Consider the following 20500-nt stretch of genomic DNA (forward strand, 5'->3'; position numbering starts at 1 on the left):
CTGTTCTTCTCCAGTCCTTGACCAACCCCAGTTGGTTGGTGGAGGGAGCTCTGGTGCTGACAGCAGTATCTGACCCCACACATGTCCACCTTGATACACTGCCCTCTTGACATGTTCCTCCAGAGCTGCCTTCGTTGGAGGGATGAGCTGCACATTGTTCTTCCTTGCGAAGAGTTTCCTCCTGGCCTTGTCAATGTCTGTGCATTTGCTGGTTCGATCATACAACGGGATCACGAACCTCTCGATGATGCGCATTGCATCGTCTGGTATGTCATGAGGTGCAGAGGACAGCAGGGCTTGGCTTCTCCAAACATGTGACGGCGAACAATCTGTGCAGCATGGGCAAGATGGACCGCATCACTATCACTGTCCAGCTCGCAGGCTTTGGCAAGAGCAGCACCGACATCTTCTTCAAATGCCATCAGGATGTCTCTCCCCTTGGTGTGTGCCCGCATGTCAGGAAACTGAGCCAACAGTCTCTGTTTCAGTCGTGTGGAGTGGACTCTCGTGTCGAGCTGGACTCCTAGCTGTTCCATTCTGGACTGATAGAGCTGGACAAGGTCAGCCAATCTGAATACTGGTGCCGTCTCCTCATCTTGTCTGGTTTCTTCAATGTTGAGGACGAGTTCAGCGAAGACAACTGCCGACATTGCTCGCTCTTGTTTTGTGTCCTGTGACCCTGTTGACTGGGCCTTTCTTGTGCGATTGTAAAGTCCTATCAAGCACCGTGGGTGATACTGGGCATCCAACGCTATCATGTCCCCACCACTGAGATGGCCCAGCAGTTCTGTATCACCAAGAAGGGTTGCACAGGCACACACCCGTTTGTCCATTTGGAATGTTGCAGCTTTCCGAAGCCTGTCAGCCCCAGCAGGTTGTTCGCAGAAGAAACAATTTTCTGGGACCTTCTTCTCTGTACTCGATGAGCGTGAATGTAACCTGGTGCGTTTGCATGCAGCTTGTTCCTCATCGCTCTCACATTCTTTCTTGAGTGCTCTCTTTTGTGCTCTCTGCAGTTTGGTGTTGCTGTACTGGAGCCTGCATGTCTGATGATATTTTGCACCATGTGCAACCATCGCAGCTTCAATGCCATGACCATCATCGAGTCTTTCCAGGTGAAATGATCCTGGAAGCTCTCCAAGTTCACTGAATTTGACCAAATTCTCTGCGAGTGAACTGTACCCACTCCCAATGTCTTTTCTCTTTGATTGGTCAGGTTTGGTCAGTCTCTCCGTCTTGTCCTCTTGACATATAAGGCATAACTTCCAGTCAGTTGTGGTGAGGTGCTGTGATGTTGATGGTGAAGTTCGCTCAACATCAGCTCGTCTGAAGCTCTTGGACATGGTGGAACTGTTTTCTGAATCTGCAACGATACAATGATATAATGTTAACATTTTGTTATATATATATATATATATATATATATATATATATATATATATATATATATATATATATATATATATATATATATATATATATATATATTAGAGGGGTTTCCTCCGCCATACTAATGGAGAGGAGGATAATTCCTCTATATCGTAGAGCATTTAGCTTAGCACACTTTGGGAATTAGTTTTGTGAGATTATGCCGGAATTAAATTTTCACCCATACCGGAGGCAAGAAGAGAAATAAAATCACATGAGATTCTTTAGTTAAAAAATATTCCCAAATTTATTGAATATTTACAAAACATTTGAATTCATAAATTCTTACAATATTTACACAGCCAAGATTTAAATATAAATCAGTCTAAACTCTTATTAGGTTGGACAGTACATTTTCCAGACATACCCCTTTCTTTCAATTACAGCCTTCGTGTTAAATTCAGAACATGTCAAAACTGTCAGTGTGGAATACACACTTCACTCAAAATACTACTTTATATAAAACATTTCTAATTTAAAGCCTTATGGTAAGAATTTCAGATAAACCCCAAAAAAGTAAGACCAGGTTGGCTATTAGACAACCTGCCTCTGTCGTGCCCACCAGACAAGTGGTTTTAGCCAGCACACATGTTTATCAAGTAAGCTTGTGCTGAGTACATCATATCTGAACAACTCAGTGAGGCAGAGCACAGCAGTGCACACCAGGGTGACCCCTTCAGTGCATAAACCAATTAACCTGTCCACTGCATATAGAAATGAAGTTATTTTCTGCATATAATAATAATAATATAAGTTCAGTTCTATATAACAATTTCTGTGATCACCACTACCACTACAACTACCACTTCTACAAGCTTTGTCTGGAATTTTGTGGACTAACAGACAAACAGACATACAGACAAGCTGGGATCAAAACATTACCTCCTTCTACCATTGAGTGTAGAGGTAAACATCATGGAAATTATATCATGCCCTAGATTTAATTCATGCTTACACGTGTATTTGCTTCACTGGTTCACAAGGTCTTTTGCATACATGTAATTCAGACTCTTGTCTTCATTGCTGACCACACAATGTTGTCTCGCTGAGCCCAGATTGTATGTAATTAACTCATTTATGTGGAGTCACAAGGTGATTTAAACACAGCCACACACAAAGAACACATTGATGTGGGTCAACACACATGCAGCCTCTCTACTCTTTTATTTGGGTCAGGCTGTGATTAAAGACATGTTGTGGAGTCATGTTTGTAAACATTGTTAAAGACATGCTACAGTGCATTGTTAAGGATACAAGACAGATGGAAGCCTATACAAGAAATTTCTGTACTCGAGAAACACAAAAGATGGGTTAAAGGGTCTAGGAAAAGGGGATTATGCATGTTTGGTATTTATTGACAATATGAATGTAATGTTACATAAAATATGCATATGAAAAACACAAATGGATGGGTCACTTTGTTTCCTAATGGGATATGAATTTATATTTTAGACTGCCAGTATATATGAGCTTGCCTAGGTTGTTACTAGTGATTTAGTATAGTTTTTTTTTTAATTTATATTTACAGAACAAAGACATTCTTTTCAAAGTCTTGTGTTGAATCCAATATTTGCCGAGATAATTTCCAAATAAAATTATATAACGGACTGTGATAGATAATATTAAGTTGAAAATGGTACCATTGGAATCCTTGCCCCAAAAACATACATTTAGATACCAGAATCAAGTCAATAGCTGCATTACGTCCAGAGATAATAGAAAATGTGGATTTCAAGTGGCGGCCATTTTGAAATCCAATATGGCAGACACAAAGAGAGAATTTCAAGTGGCCCAATATCTGAAAATGTTCGCAACATATCAATGTACATTTATGCCAAATTTGGTGCTTGTATCACAAAATGCACAATTCTTTTGAATATTTGGGCTAAGCCGCCCCACTACTAGGTTATCCTGCCAGCGCAACTATGATATCAGTGTTTGAAAATGCATAAAAAACACATTCCCCATCAAAGTCACTGCTGTAATTTATTGAAATGTAATAGTGTTGAACATTTGCTATGAGTTTTGTCTTCTATGAGTGCAATTACTTTCTGCTCAGAATGCTCATGCGAGCACTTCGGCGAATGCTGACAATGATGTTTGCCATTGAAGAGATCAACCATAGCACTGAGGTTCTTCCCAACGTCACACTTGGGTATTTAATCTATGATGTTTGCCGAACTATGCATACAACCTTAGATGCAACACTTAATTTTCTCCAAGAAATGATCGACAGCGATGCTGATTTTAATTGCAAGCCCATTGCTGTGATCGGTCCATCACAGTCTGGTATGTCAAGAGCAGTGGCTCAATTTCTTGGACTTTTCTACATACCGCAGGTAATATTTCTTGTAAATGAAGATGTTTTTTTGCTGGAGGTGATTGTTTTTTAATCTGATTTTCATAGCAATATGAGTGAACAAATAATATACCATGGAACATACAAGTAAGCAGCAAAGGATATTTTACAATGGAGAGATTAAAAAAAACTGCTCATGAAGTGCTGGTTTTTTGGTTTTTTTTTGGTCGACAAGATCTAGGTCTGTGGAAGTGTTTTTTACTTATGGTCATCAATGTGATTATGGTTAATATGTTGAATGTCATCTAATATTCTGTCAAGATCATAGACTCCGATAGAGAAGGACTGGAACCTCACGATCTTGGGGTTTGTAACTTGAGTCTGAAGGATTAACTTGAGTCCAGGGCTAAAATGACTTCCAGAAGGGCTCGGGACACGATCTCGGGATCCATATAGGGGTTTTTGAGGATGGTGAGTTCAATAGTGTCATTTTCAACACCACCTGAGGTCATCTTCAAGGTCAAAAGGTCATATTTCAAGGTCAAATTACTGAATTTTGGTATTTTTTGCCCGTTTTTGTGTCCAACTCATAGAGGAAAACTTTTGTAAAGTCTATGACAAAACATGACATTGTGCATCCACTGCACCTACTTGCTGATTTCTGTCATTGTTAACTAATGTATGTTTTGTTTTGTTTCTCTTTCAGAAACTGTCCAGCTGGTGATCTCACAGGATCTTTGTGTTGTTTCCTGCTTTGGTGACAATATGTCACGTCGTTGCAGCTACTTTGGTTGCAGAAGAAACTATGATGGGACGCCTTATCTAAAGGTCATATCCTTCCCAAAAGATCCTGAGGAGAGGGAGAGATGGATATTGGCAATGCCAAATGAGAAAGAAAGCTTGAGGTGCTTTAAGGAGATATATATTTGTGAGACACATTTCAATTGTGATTGGGTGTCAGTTAGGGGTGGCAAACGACCCAAAGAACCCCCATCAATATTTCCTGGAGTACCGAAATCAGCTTTGAAGCAGGTGACCTCAGCCCCATGCCCAACATCATCTTCTACGTCAGAATCAAGAGCTAAGAAGATGCAGGCAGCTGATGAGGCTGCAGACAATATCCAAGATTTCGACCCCTTCTGTGCTAAAATCAGCTCCTATTTCCTGGCTTTAACATCATAAAAGACCAGGAAAACCTTTACTGATGCTACTTGACAAACTGTCAAGCAGTTCTTTCATTTCCAACAAGTTCACTCACCTTTTGGATTTCTATTCTTGAATAGAGTTGAGAAAGATGGCATTGAGGTGCCCAAACGACTTTTTCCTTTGCAGAAGAACAGCCTGCTCTCGAAATGGTCCCAGATTAGATCCACAACTGACCAGGTAAACATTTATGAATGCACAAGCAAGGAAATTCTTCAGCTTGTAATAAGCCAGGACTGTTGGATGACTGAGGCACACGAGCTTCCTCATTTCACCTTCCTTCCGTCGCAGCTGCATCTTATGTTCAAACCTCTTGATCGTCGCCGATTTGATACTGATACTATGATTTTCGCAATGCAGCTTCACAACATATCACCCAGTGCATACAAAATGATTCGTCGATCCGGCTTAATCATTCTACCATCAACAAAAAGGTAAAACAGATGCTTTCTAGTAGTCAGCAGGACTCCAACCTCAAAACCTTGTTCGACCAACTTAAACCACAGCAGCATTTGGTCAATTTAATGTTTGACGAGGTAAAGCTGGTCGAGACTGCGATTTTCTGGAGGGCATGTTGTAGGATATGCTCAAAATGCAGCAGCGGGTGGTGAACACGAAATGCTTGCTTCACATGCTATGGTTGTTGAAATTGCCTGCCATTCCGGTGGTCCACGCTATATTCTACGCATTTTGCCCTGCAAAAAACTAACTGCCGATCAGCTGAAGGAACTCCTTATCGAAGCTGCATCAGCTGTAGTTGGTGCTGGTGGTACTGTGATTTCTTTGATATGTGACAATTGCAATACCAACCGCAGTGTTTATTCAAAACTTGGAGGACCAGGAAGTTGACAAGTGCTGTCAATTCAAGAGCAATCTATGTTCTTAGTGTACGACTACGTGCACATCTTCAAAAATGTTCGCAACAACTGGATTACTGTTGATGGCAAGACACTCATTTGTCGTAGATGGTAATGTGTACAAAGCTTACTGGAGTGATATTCAGATCGACTTATATTTATAGTGATATTTATGAGATCGACTGGGCTACTCCTATTCGCTTAACCAAGCTCATGCACACCACTCTCTTCCCCAAGCCCCTTCAACGCCAGAGCGTACCATTGGTATGCCAAGTGTTCAATGACAGGACTGTCGCTGCTTTAAAGACCTTCAAGGATTCACTGGGCATCAGCGAAGGCACAATCATCCTCACCCAGATAATGAGTGAGTGGTTCAAGATGATGAACGTGAAAGACCGTTTCTCAGCTATCCATCTGCGCGACCAATCCAGACAGCCTTGGACAGCAGACTGTACAAGTTTCACTAGGCTGGAGCAGGCCTGCCAAATGATATCTTCCTGCGCATGGCAAGGAGGTGGTGGTCATAAGCTGAAACTAACTCAGGAAACTACTGAAGCCTTCACTGTGTCCACACGTAATAATATGGATGCTGCCAAATTGCTTCTGGCAGAGAAAGACTTTGACTACGTTCTTCCTGCTATATTTGCAGATGAAGCCTTGGAAAAGTTTTTTCGGCCAAGCCAGGCAAAGAAGCGGTGGAAACTTCTACATTGACGTAGTTGACCTTATGGCTGCAGCTAAAATTGTAAATTTGCAAACACTCATTAAGCATGACATTTTGCCCGAATCTAGTTCTCGTGTGATTGATTGCGACAAGAACTGTACAACTTCCAGAAATCCAGATGAGCGAAGTGAACCCATTGACGAGATTACTCCTCAAGACACTCAGGATCTCTTGGGGTCTGATGATGCCCTGAAGCAGAAAGTAGTCTATTTGGCCGGACACCTTGTTCATAAATATGGCGATAGCACTAATGTACTACTTTAGTAATGCTGCATGTTCTACTTTAGCGAACATTCTATTGAAAGCTCTTGTCCTCGATGAAAGTGACAAAGAAAAAGCTTTGGGATGCCTCAGGAGGCAAGAAAAGCTCCCCAACTCGTGATAGACATTGACATAGTTGTAATAGGCATAGTGTTGTGACATGCACATAATGTTTATGTAATACGATATATGACAATAAATATCAAAGTTTGACAGCTCTACACACTTGCATCTTATACAATCAGCCATCTCTCACCGTTTAAGAGTTAGACACAAAAACGGGCAAAAAATACCAAAATTTAGTAATTTGACCTTGAAATATGACCTTTTGACCTTGATGATGACCTCAGGTGGTGTTGAAAATGACAGTATTGAACTCGCCATCCTCAAAAACCCCCATATGGATCCCGAGATCGTGTCTCGAGTCCTTCTGGAAGTCATTTTAGCCCCGGACTCAAGTTAATCCTTCAGACTCAAGTTACAAACCCCGAGCATGGGAGGTTCCAGTCCTTCTCTATCGGAGTCTAATATATATATATATATATATATATATATATATATATATATATATATATATATATATATATATATATATATATATATATATATATATATATATATATATATACATACACACACATACACTCCAGGCATTGTGAAAAAATCTTTGTGAAAAAACTCCGGACGTGAAGGTGGAAAGGGATATATCATTGTGGAAATATCACCACTTGCAAGTGAAAACGATTGCTGCAGGTGAAATGGGAAATATCTGTGCAGGAGAATGAGTCGCCCTTTGTGAAAACATTCCCAGATAGAGTCAACATTGAATGCAGTCGAGATAGAAAAGCTGTCGTTTTGCAAGTGGGCAAACGGCAGTCTGTTGCCTGGGCAAACAACCAAACTCTGTGGAATTGTGTTCAATCTCTAACAATAATGAGAGTGATTCGAACTCTCACAAAAACATTGTTGGAGAAGCCAAGTGGTGCAGTTGAACAAAGAAGAGGTCGGATGGAAAGTTTAGTACCAGATGACACACCATTAGAGATCCTGGTTGGAAGGTTCACAGATTACATCAGCCATATGGAGTAGCAGAAGTCCTTGGCTTATAAATGTAGAGCTATGTCCCAGCAAACAGGCATGAAGACCAATGAAATTGCCAAAGATGAGGAAGAGAGTTGGGACAGAGGTTACGAGTTGGTCCATCTCAGTGGAGAGGTATATTGAGTAGTATATGTACAAGAGGAACATAGTTAAAACAGAAAATGTGTACTCCAACACCTGTCCTTTATGAACCCCCTACCCCCCCCCACCCCGACACCACCATACCCCCTCACCGTTTTCCTGTCCAATCCCACAATACTTTGCAGAAAACACCACATTGTCATCTGAAGTCACCAAAATGCCTTTTCCATCTTGACCATAGACTCCTATAGAGAAGGACTGGAACCTCCCATGCTCGGGGTTTGTAACTTGAGTGCGGGGCTAAAATGACTTCCAGAAGGGCTGGAGACATGATCTCGGGATCCATATGGGGTTTTTTGAGGATGGTGAGTTCAATAGTGTCATTTTCAACACCAACTGAGGTCATCTTCAAGGTCAAAAGGTCATATTTCAAGGTCAAATTGCTGAATTTTGGTATTTTTGGCCCGTTTTTGTGTCTAACTCTTAAACGGTGAGAGATGGCTGATTGTAATAAGATGCAAGTGTGTGGAGCTGTCAAACTTTGATATTTATTGTCATATATCTTATTACATAAACATTATATGCATGTCACAACACTATGCCTATTACAACTATGTCTATGCCCATCAAAAGTTGGAGAGCATTTATTGCCTCCTGAGGCATCCCCAAGCTTTTTCTTTGTCACTTTCATTGAGGACATGCGCTTTCAATAGAATGTTAGCTAAAGTAGTACATGCAGCATTACTACGAGCTAAAGGTGCATCTACAGAGGATAACAGCCCAGCAAAATGAAATCACCAACGCATTTTCGTCTTGTCATACAAATTATTGGCATTATGTACAAAAAAGACGGTTGACATTGTCGGCACACTCAATCCACCTCTATTCAAATTATCTAGAAACTCAGATGACACCTGGTTACCATCTTCATCATCAATGATCTCCTCCATACTCGTGCTATCGCCATATTTATGAACAAGGTGTCTGGCCAAATAAACGACTTTATGTTGAAGGGCATCATCAGACCCCAAGAGATCCTGAGTGTCTTGAGGAGTAATCTCGTCAATCAGTTCACTTCGCTCATCTGAATTTATGGAAGCTGTACAGTTCTTGTCGCAATCAATCACACGAGAACTAGATTCGGGCATAATGTCATGCTTAATGAGTGCTTGCAAATTTACAATTTTAGCTGCAGTCATAATGTCAACTACGTCAATGTAGAAGTTTCCACCGCTTCTTTGCCTTGCTTGGCCAAAAATTTTTCCAAGGCTTCATCTGCAAATATAGCAGGAAGAACGTAGTCAAAGTCTTTCTCTGCCAGAAGCAATTTGGCAGCATCCACATTATTACGTGTGGACACAGTGAAGGCTTCAGCAGTTTGCCGAGTTAGCTTCAGCTTACGACCACCACCTCCTTGCCATGCGCAGGTAGATATAATTTGGCAGGCCTGCTCCAGCCTAGTGAAACTTGTACAGTCTGCTGTCCAAGGCTTCCTGGATTGGTCGCGCAGATGGATAGCTGAGAAACGGTCTTTCACGTTCATCATCTTGAACCACTCACTCATTATCTGGGTGAGGATGATTGTGCCTTTGCTGATTCCCAGTGAATCCTTGAAGGTCTTTAAAGCAGCGACAGTCTTGTCATTGAACACTTGGCATACCAATGCTACGCTCTGGCGTTAAAGGGGCTTGGGGAAAACAGCGGTGTGCGGAAGCTTGGTTAAGCGAATAGGAGAAGCCCGGTTGATCTCATAAACCTTCTGAATATCACTCCAGTCAGCTTTGTACTCATTACCATCCACGACAAGTGAGAGTGTCTTGCCATCAACAGTAATCCAGTTGTTGCGAACATTTTTGAAGATGTGCATGTAGTCGTACACTAAGAACATAGATTGCTCTTGAATTGACAGCACTTGGCAACTTCCTGGTCCTCCAAGTTTTGAATAAACACTGCGGTTGGTATTGCAATTGTCACATATCAAAGAAATCACAGTACCGCCAGCACCAACTACAGCTGATGCAGCTTCGATAAGGAGTTCCTTCAGCTGATCGGCAGTTAGTTTTTTGCAGGGCAAAATGCGTAGAATATAGCGTGGACCACTGAACGGCAGGCAACTTCAACAAGCATGTGAAACAAGCATTTTGTATTCACCACCTGCTGCTGCATTTTGAGCATATCCTACAACATGCCCTCCACAAAATCGCAATGTCTCGACCAGCTTTACCTCGTCAAACATTAAATTGAGCAAACGCTGCTGTGGTTTAAGCTGGTCGAACAAGGTTTTAAGGTTGGAGTTCTGCTGACTACTAGCAAGCATCTGTTTTACCTTTTTTGTTGATGGAAGAATGATTAAGCCGGATCGACGAATCATTTTGTATGCACTGGGTGATATCTTGTGAAGCTGCATTGCAAAAATCATAGTATCAGTATCAAATCGGCGACGATCAACAGGTTTGAACATAAGATGCAGCTGCGACAGAAGGAAGGTGAAATGAGGAAGCTTGTGTGCCTCAGTCATCCAACAGAGCTGGCTTATTACAAGCTGAAGAATTTCCTTTCTTGTGCATTCATAGATGTTTACCTGGTCAGTTATGGATCTAATCTGGGACCATTTTGAGAGCAGGCTGTTCTTCTGCAAAGGAAAAAGTCGTTTGGGCACCTCAATGCCATCTTTCTCAACTCTATTCAAGAATAGAAATCCTAAAGGTGAGTGAACTTGTTTGAAATGAAAGAACTGCTTGACAGTTTGTCCAGTCGCATCAGTTCTTGATAGCTAAAGGTTTTCCTGGTCTTTTATGACGTTAAAGCCAGGAAAATAGGAGCTGATTTTAGCACATAAGTGGTTGAAATCTTGGATATTGTCTGCAGCCTCATCAGCTGCCTGCATCTTCTTAACTCTTGATTCTGACGTAGAAGATGATGTTGGGCATGGGGCTGGGGTCACCTGCTTCAAAGCTGATTCCGGTACTCCAGGAAATATTGATGGGGGTTCTTTGGGTTGTTTGCCACCCCTAACTGACACCCAATCTCAATTGAAATGTGTCTCACAAATATATATCTCCTTTAAGCACCTCAAGCTTTCTTTCTCATTTGGCATTGCCAATATCCATCTCTCCCTCTCCTCAGGATCTTTTGGGAAGGATATGACCTTTACATAAGGCGTCCCATCATAGTTTCCTCTACAACCAAAAGCAGCTGCAACGACGTGGCATATTGGCATATTGTCATAAGCAGGAAACAACACAAAGATCCTGAGATCACCAGCTGGACAGTTTCTGAAAGAGAAACAAACAAAACATATATTAGTTAACGATGATAGAAATCAGCAAGTTGCCCGATGTATTCTATGGGGTGTCATGTTTTGTCATAGACTTTACAAAAGCTTTCCTCTATGAGTTAGAAACAAAAACCGGCAAAAAATACCAAAATTCAGTAATTTGACCTTGAAATATGACCTTTTGACCTTGAAGATGACCTCAAGTGGTGTTGAAAATGACACTATTGAACTTGCCGTCCTCAAAAACCCCCACATGGATCCCGAGGTCGTGTCTCTAGCCATTCTATAAGTCATTTTAGCCCCGGACTCGTTAATCCTTCAGACTCAAGTTACAATCCCCGAGATTGTGAGGTTCCAGTCCTTCTCTATGGGAGTCTTTGCTCACAAGAGAACAGGTGAAAAAAAAACATTTTAATCACTTAAAATTAAAATGTCAAAACCAATGTTGAAGAAATATTCAAGAAGGGAGACGAGTGGAGGATTTCTCCCATTTCTAATTCTTTTATTTGCTGGTTTAACTGCGGCTGGAGCATTGACGGGTGGAATTTCAGCAGCGGTGATAACTGCCAATTAAAGGAAGGTTCAACTCCAGGCTTAAAAAGAGTTGGAAAGACATAACAAAGAGTTGGAGAACCAAATTCGTGAAGTGGTGTAATTGTTGTTTTTTCTGAAAAACTTGAAAGCCCACCTAAAAAGCGAGATTGTTGGTTTGAGATATGCTTTATTGTATTGCACAAGCAGGTGTAAAATTAACTAAAAGGGGAAATGGATTATATCTTTCTCATCAATAAATGAGTATTGATGAGTGGTTTAATGAATTTGGAAAGAATACAACAAATTTCGAACTTGTCAAATATTGTAAGAAATTAAAAATTGATAATGTGATTATATGAATGAGAGATGAGTTAATAAACTTGCCTCAATATACAAATAATTTTATTATGAGTTTAGAGGATAATAATGGAAAAGGTTCTCATTGGGTTTGTATTTATAATAATCAGGTTAAATATTATATTGATAGTTATGGTCTTCCACCACCTGTTGAAGTCATAAAATTCTTATAGATTGGTGTTTATCAAACATTTCAAGTTCAATAATTAAATTCTTTGTGTTGTGGTCAATTATGTCTATACATGTTATTTCAACTCAACAAAAATAAATTTTTTAATGATTTTTTTTTAATCTAATATAAATGACTTATGTTGGAAAAGATGGTTCTATCTTTGGTGTATCCCAAGAACTGGATATTGATTTATCAAATTATTACACAAAGCCACAGGCTAAATGGCAGAAATATAGTATCGCAAAAAATATTAACATGAAAAATGCTTATAAATCAATAACTTATCCAAGCCTGACTGATGTGAATGACTTGTTGAGATTAAGTGATTTATCATAATATATATCCTTAAATAAAACGGCACGTTTTGTTGGAGTAGAATTTACAACCACAACACCTGGTTCAACAAACCATACACCTTTTCTTATTAAATTCAATTATCCGCTTCGTATTGAATTTTTTAAAGAAGGAAGTATAGTTAATGTGAGAAAAGTGAAATGGAGGTATAATATATATTAAACCTTGTCTTTTTCATTAAACCTCGAAGACCTACACGATTTTCATCAGTCTCGTAAAGAAGATTATTATCCTCTTGGTAAGAATCAGGAGATATGTGGAAGCACAATTAGAAAACAAAAAATACACGATTTTGGGAATAGGAAATTATGTTTTTTTTATTCAACAGGAAGAAAAATTTCCTGGAAAAATTTTAACAGGAAGATGTGGTGGTATTACGTGTCATCATAGTCATCTATCATATATTTCTGATACATAAATGACAGCAAGAAGGCTTCAAGAAAATTATAAATTTTGAATTCAAGGATACCTACAAGAAAAGGGTTAGATTTTACATTCCTTATGAATTGGAACATAGACACGGGCATTTTTCAATCAAGAACTGGTCTTGTACTGATATTAAATAACCCACAAATAGAGATTTGATTAAAATATGAAATAAAAATGAACTTCTGAAGGTGATGAAATATAAAACTCTTTGAGAAATCATTAACAAATCTCAATGGTTTCCTATTATGAGAAAAATAATTATGGACACAAGAGTATCACAGAATCCTGATGAATATATGTATGATATTCTATGGGGTGAAAGTGGTTCAAGGATAGTAATGGATGAGGAAGTAGTTGAAGAAACTGAGGCAAGAGAGAAGGAGGAAAGGGAGAATAAAGAGAAAGAAGAGAGGGGGAAGAGAGAGAAGGAGGAGATGGAGAAGAGAGAGAAGGAGGAGATGGAGAATAGAGAGAAGGGGGAGAGGGAGAAGAGAGAGAAGGAGGAGAGGGAGAGGGAGGAAAGAGAGAGAATAAATAAATATAAAAAAATGGAAACCAGTGAGATTATAAAAAGATCAAAGGTATTTTCAGAAAATAAATCGATCTCAACACACTGAGGAGGAAAACAAAGAATTGTCAAGTCTATTCGAAATATATGTGTCAAGAGGATTAACATCGATTTCAGGGAGAAGATTTGAACAAGAAAGTGGAGATAAAGAAGGAAAAGATTATATTATTGATGATGTTGGTGTAATTGACTTTAATTAAAGTTTTACATTTGTTTTTCTTAAATAAGTGGAGGAGAGAGTGAAGACATTTCTCAGGATTCTTTATGTTTTAATAATCAAGATTCAAATGTTCATGTTGGAAACTAAAAAGGTTTTCGCACTCTGTAGGAATTTTTCACATAAATAAATGAGTTATTTTCTCAAATGTAAAAAGAAAACCAAGAGTCAAAATATCTCCGATGTTAAAATTAAAAATAATAGGGTTATACAAAAAGGCACATGTATCACAGAATACATATAATACATGTGTGGCTCTAATAAGAGTAAATTCATCACCAAACAGAAACGAGGGGGCGATATTCAAAAGTATTTATCAGGAAGTAAATTTACATCAACTGGAATACCAGGGGAATTACATCTACCAGGGTATTCTTTCTATGGTCCAGGAACAAACTTGAATTAAAGATTAGATGAGGATGACAATCTTAAACCGTGGAGCAAACCTATCAGTAGGGTTGATGAAGTGTGAATGAGGCACGATATTGATTATGGAAATAGCGCAACATTGGAAGAAAAACATGATGCAGATCGAGAAATGTTGTATAATTTATCTTTCATACAAAATCCAACCTTGAGTGAAAAAGTTGATAGGTTCATTATGAAGAAGATGATCAGTGCTTAATTGAAATTTGGGCTTGGAAATTCAAAAAACTTGTAGGCTCTCATGATGTCATTAAGATTGAAGAGCAATTAACTGATGAATTAAATAAACCGATAATCACAAAGTTTAATAGAAGGAAGATTTATTCCAAGGAAGTAGATTTTATCTGGTCTGCTGATTTGATTGAACTCAATAATGATAAGGGGTGCAAGTCTGCTTTAACCATTATTGATTTGAGGAGTAGATATGCATGGGCTGTCCCTTAAAAAACAAAACAGGTAATACTCTTATGTTCGCCTTTCAACAGATATTTCATAAAAGTAAGAGAAAACCAAATAAATTTTGGACTGATGAGGGTACAGAGTTCTACAACAAAACATTTATGAATTTTCTTGAAAACAACAGCATTACATTATACAGCACCTTTAATGAAGGAAAAGCAGTTGTTATTGAGCGTTTCAACTACACTTTAAAAGAGAGACTCTATAAAAAGTTCACTCAACTCAGTTCTCAACAATGGTTTTCTATAATTCAGGATATTGCAGATAAGTACAATGATACGATTCATACCTCAACGAAAACGAAACCATCAGAAGCATTGACAAAATTAAAATATGAAAAAGAGATTAATGACATAAAGTTCAAAGTTGGTGATATAGAAAGATTATACAGGTGGAAATCTCACTTTGAAAAAGGTTATTCTCTCTCTCTCTCTCTCTCTCTCTCTCTCTCTCTCTCTCTCTCTCTCTCTCTCTCTCTCTCTCTCTCTCTCTCTCTCTCTCTCTCTCACTCTATTGAGTGCAGCCTGTGGCTGCTGGTTGCATCATTGGTTGGGACGTGGCTATGCTGCTGATGCAGTGTACCCCTTTCCAGTGCACTGGTGCTCCTTTTGCCGACTTCAGAAGCATGACAGGCTGAGTCAACCTCCTGATGTATTTTAATTCAGTCGCCAACGGGGGTGAACTCAGGACCCAAGGATCCCAAGCCGCCACCCTAACCACGAAGCTAACACCAGGCTTAAAGGTTATACTAAGCGATGGACAAATTAACTTTTTAAAATTGTTGATGTAATCAGTACAGTTCCTTGAACTTAAAAATTATGTGATTTAGAGTGGGAAGAGATTTTAGGTTCATTTTAGTCACAGGAATTACAAAAGACCAAGATAATAAAATGAAAAAAAAAAAAATTCAAAAATTAACTCCAATCCTTTTTTGACTCCACCCCTTTTTTGACGACACCCTTTTTTGACTCCACCTACACAAGCCCCATCCACACAAACCACACCCACACCCACATCTATCATTTCCACATGATTAGTGATTAGTTTATTAGTACCCCACACACACAACATTTTTATTTCATTAAAAAAATTGCTCCACCCCTTCTTTGTTTTCACCCACACAAGCCACATTCACACAAGCCCCACCCACACAAACCCCACCCACATAAGCCCCACTCACACAAACCCCACCCATTCATCCCACCCCTCCCCTTCCCCTTATGCACCCCCACCTTTGACCCACCCACCAAATGCACACCTACCATCAGGTTGGGGGAGCACACCTTCTCCCCAACCCTAACCCTACCCCCCATCCCCATCACTCCCCCATCCCCATCACTCCCCCATCCCCCTCCCCTTTACACCTTTGTTCTTTTCTTGAAATTAAGAATTAAATAATTGTAAGCAAAACAAATATAATTAAATAAGATTGAAAACATTGAACAAAATCTTCTTTTCCAGTCGTCTGAACTTTTGTCATTTTGAAACTCGATCACCATATTCTATTCAACACTAAAAGAAAAAACCCATGAGGGTATATAAAGATGATTATATAATGATATTAATGAAACAATAAATAAAAAATGAAAAAAACATTACCTCCAGAATATTGAGTTTTGTGTCAGGTATAACCAGACAGGCGTTTAAACTGAAAAAAAGAAAATAAAAAACAATGTCACCCCCAGGGTGACCAGTATCTTGCCAAAATGTGAACATGAGTGACTTATTTATTCGATCAAAGTTACTCAAAAAATAAGGGTTTCGTCGACCATGATGCTTGACCTTTTTGTGACCTTGACCTTTATATTTTCGTACGGTTAATGGTATCTCTCCAGGACCGTTGTACATGAAATATCAAGAGATTTTGATGAGAACTGAGGAAATAAAATTTTCATGAAAAATCCGTTTTTTCATCAAATGATCATCAAATGACGTCATCGCGTCAAACTTTTGACAGATCTGGAAAGCACTTATCAAGCGCTTTCAAATGAGGTATTACTCTATATGGTATCTAAAATTTCAAAAGTTGACCTTGGGGTCAAAAACTTTCGACCTCCAGCGCGAACCATGAAGGTCAAGGCCGAACGCCACCAAAAATTACTCAGCTGAGCGCCAGACCATGAACTATATTCCCATGAAGTATGAAGACGATCCGATCAAAATTACTCAAAAAATAAGGGTTTCGTCGACTCCCCTGATTTGCGACAAAGTGACCTTGACCTTTGACATTGACCTGGAAAATTTAATGCACTGAAAGGGACCTCTATAGGACTCTGAGATGCGAAGTTACAAAAATTTCCAATGATAACTGTGCCCTGCAGAGTGATCGATACGTGATTACAGACAAAAAAAACCATACAAGCTGACCAACATATCTTGCAAAAACTTCGTTTTGGCAAGATAAAAAGAAGATATATATATATATATATATATATATATATATATATATATATATATATATATATATATACATACATATATATATATATATATATATATATATATATATATATATATGTAGGGTGGATATACTGGTTCTGGCTCACTTTTCCCCATGTAAATGAATGGGGGATTTTCAGCGATTTCTTTTTTTTTCCCTAAAAATAAACCCCCTTTTTATCCCAAGGTATATTTATTTGTCTCCCCTTTTAACCTGGAGGTTGAACCTCATTGAATTGAACACCTGGGGGTTGAACAGCTCACTCATTGAACCTATAAAGATTTGTTCATTCTCAAATTCCTTCAATAGTTTAATTTTCTTTGCACAATAATCCCCATCTAAAATATTGACAAACAAAACATTTGAATCTTTATATTTTTTAAGATACCCCTTTTGTGCCATTACGAAATGATAAACTTCTCTTAATGCTCTTGTTTGACCACCTCCTGAGCCACATATCATTTTGAGATTATAGTAAATTGTTTTTTCATTGTTCAATTGATAACACTGAACAACAAATTTCAAAAATTTTTTTTTACTGGAGATGTGTAAGGTGATTAAGACTAATTTGGGTACGCTGATTTCAAAAATCATAACCGTTTTGCTGTATCACGTCAGGATTTTCAGGAACAGAAATATTCCCATTGCCGAGAAGTCAGGATTTCAATGAAATTTACATATGTCTTTAACATGTCTATTTCGTACAATTGTTGTTAACTTGTGTTATATTTCTTTCTTTCAGATAAAGATGAGTAGGCGTTCCTGTACCAATCATCCTGACAACTTCTGTTATGTCTGTGGTCGGTATACCAAAAAAGATCAACAGCGAAGTATATCTACAGCAGTGAAAATGAAGGCCGCCTACTTTCACTACTTCGCGTGTAAGGTGGGGGACCAAGAACAGAGCTGGGCACCACACATCTGCTGCACAAGCTGTCACACAACCTTGACTCAGTGGTTGGTGGGCAAGCGCGCGAGCATGCCATTTGCGGTGCCCATGATATGGCGTGAGCCGCAGAATCATCATGATGATTGTTATTTCTGCTGCACAAGCATCGCCGGCTTCAACAAGAAGAATAAAGGTCACATCAAGTACGCTGACTGCGTCTCTGCTCGTAAACCTGTGCCTCATGATGACGAGAACCCCGTTCCAACACCTCCAGCTGATCAGAACATAGCTGTAAGCAGTGGTGAAGAGGATGGTGATGATGAACCTTTTGAACCCGACACTCAAGAATCACACCTTCTGAACCAGGGAGACTTAAATGATCTTGTAAGAGATCTCTCGCTGTCAAAGGCGAAGGCAGAGCTGCTTGGGTCAAGGCTGCAGCAGTGGAATCTACTTGAACCTAACACCAAGATATCCTTGTTCAGAGCACGTCACAGAGACATGGCTGAGTTCTTTGAGATGGAAGACACGATGACATTCTGCAGTGACATCAACGGTCTGTTGAAAGAACTTGGGTGTGATCACGATCCTGCAGACTGGCGCCTCTTCATCGACTCGGGGAAGAACAGCTTGAAGGCTGTTTTGCTCCACAATGGCAACGAGAAACCATCAGTCCCACTGGCTCACGCGTTCGGCATGACAGAGACCTATGAGACTATGCGGCAGCTGCTTGATTCCATCAAGTACAATGACTTCAACTGGCACATCTGCGGAGACTTGAAAGTGGTGGCGCTGTTGTTAGGGCTGCAGTCAGGCTACACGAAATACATGTGCTTCCTTTGTCTCTGGGATAGCAGAGACGACAAGAATCACTGGACGAAGAAAGATTGGGAAGAGCGAAAAGATCATGTACCTGGTCGACACAATGTGAAGCATGTCGCCCTTGTCGACCCAGCCAAGGTTTTCCTTCCGCCACTCCACATAAAGCTCGGCTTGATGAAAAGTTTTGTACGGGCAATGGATCTGAATGGGCGTGGGTTTTTATACCTCAAGGAAAAGTTTGGCAACACCTTGTCGGAGGCCAAGATCAAGGCTGGTGTCTTTGTTGGACCGCAAATCCGACAGATTATGAAGGACGAAACTTTTCCGACAACTCTAAACCCCAAAGAGCTGGCAGCGTGGAGGAGCTTCAAAGCTGTGACGGACAACTTCTTGGGGAACGAGCGCGCGGACAACTATGAAGAAATAGTGCAGCAGCTGCTGGAGTCCTTCAGGAAACTTGGCTCCAGGATGTCCCTGAAAATCCATTTCCTACACCAGCACCTGAACTTCTTCCCTGACAACTTGGGAGCAGTCTCGGACGAGCACGTCGAGCGATTCCACCAAGAGATTTCACTCATGGAGACGCGTTACCAAGGGCGGCACAACCCGAACATGATGGGCGATTTCTGCTGGTTCCTGCATCGTGAAACTGACACAGAGCAGCACAAACGCAAAGCCAAATGCCTAAAGCATTTTTAATTACATTCTAGTGGAGTTTTTCTGTAATTTCTATAATTTTGAAGCATTCATGATGAAATAAATGAATAAATGAATTTTTGTAAATTTCATTGAAATCCTGACTTCTAGGCAATGGGAATATTTCTGTTATTGAAAATCCTGACGTGATACAGCAAAACGGTTATGATTTTTGAAATCAGCGTACCCAAATTAGTCTAAATCACTTTACAGATCTCCAGGAATAAATTTTTGTTGTTCAGTGTAACCATCAAAGTTTTCAGTCCATTCAAGGATATTCATTTTTTTCTTTACATCCTCTAACTTACTACTTTTTAAATTGATTCGCTTATTTGTTTTATTTACCTTTGTTTTAGTTATTTTTTCAATAAGACTTATTTGATATTTTTCACATTCATTATGTTTTCCATTTATAGACCAAGACTGAGATTTTCTCCACTCTTTAGTTTGATTAATACTTGGTTTAACCATTTATATATTGCGAAAAAACGCGGCGGTAGCCCTTAAAAAACCCTAACCAATCTTCCCATCATTAAAACACAATCTATTCTATTCACTCTATCATACAATATCCATATGGAACACAATCTATTCCATTATCTAAAATAAATCTCTTATCATCAAAGGCTCCTAATGCCTTTTTATTTACTTCTTCACTATATATGTTATGTTTATAACTTCTTATTGTTATATGATAACAATAACCTTTTCATTCTTTTTGGAAAATAACTCACTCTTCTTGCTGAAATTACTTGTATCATATACTCCAATATTTTTCTTCATATCTTCATAAACATCATCAGTTTTTATATCTAGGATAAAACTATCAGTGTCCATATACAACAATGAAACATTTTCACCATACTCTTTCTTTAAGTCATTATACAAATAATCATACATCAATAT

At 39.2% G+C, this 20500-nt stretch overlaps 1 protein-coding gene across 1 annotated transcript in view; it reads left to right on the forward strand.

Annotated features, from left to right (window-relative positions):
• LOC147025024 (extracellular calcium-sensing receptor-like) overlaps positions 1–20500 on the forward strand; it is a 108413-nt gene that overhangs the window by 42056 nt on the left and 45857 nt on the right. Inside the window, exon 2 of the mRNA XM_085887061.1 lies at positions 3488–3767. Coding sequence (XP_085743187.1) covers positions 3488–3767 — 280 coding nt within the window. The remainder of the gene's footprint in view (positions 1–3487; positions 3768–20500) is intronic.

This window comes from Eptatretus burgeri, chromosome 6 (genome assembly GCF_056783735.1).
Source record: "Eptatretus burgeri isolate ZD-2024b chromosome 6, Ebu_testis_v1, whole genome shotgun sequence".
Classification (NCBI taxonomy): Eukaryota; Metazoa; Chordata; class Myxini; order Myxiniformes; family Myxinidae; genus Eptatretus; species Eptatretus burgeri.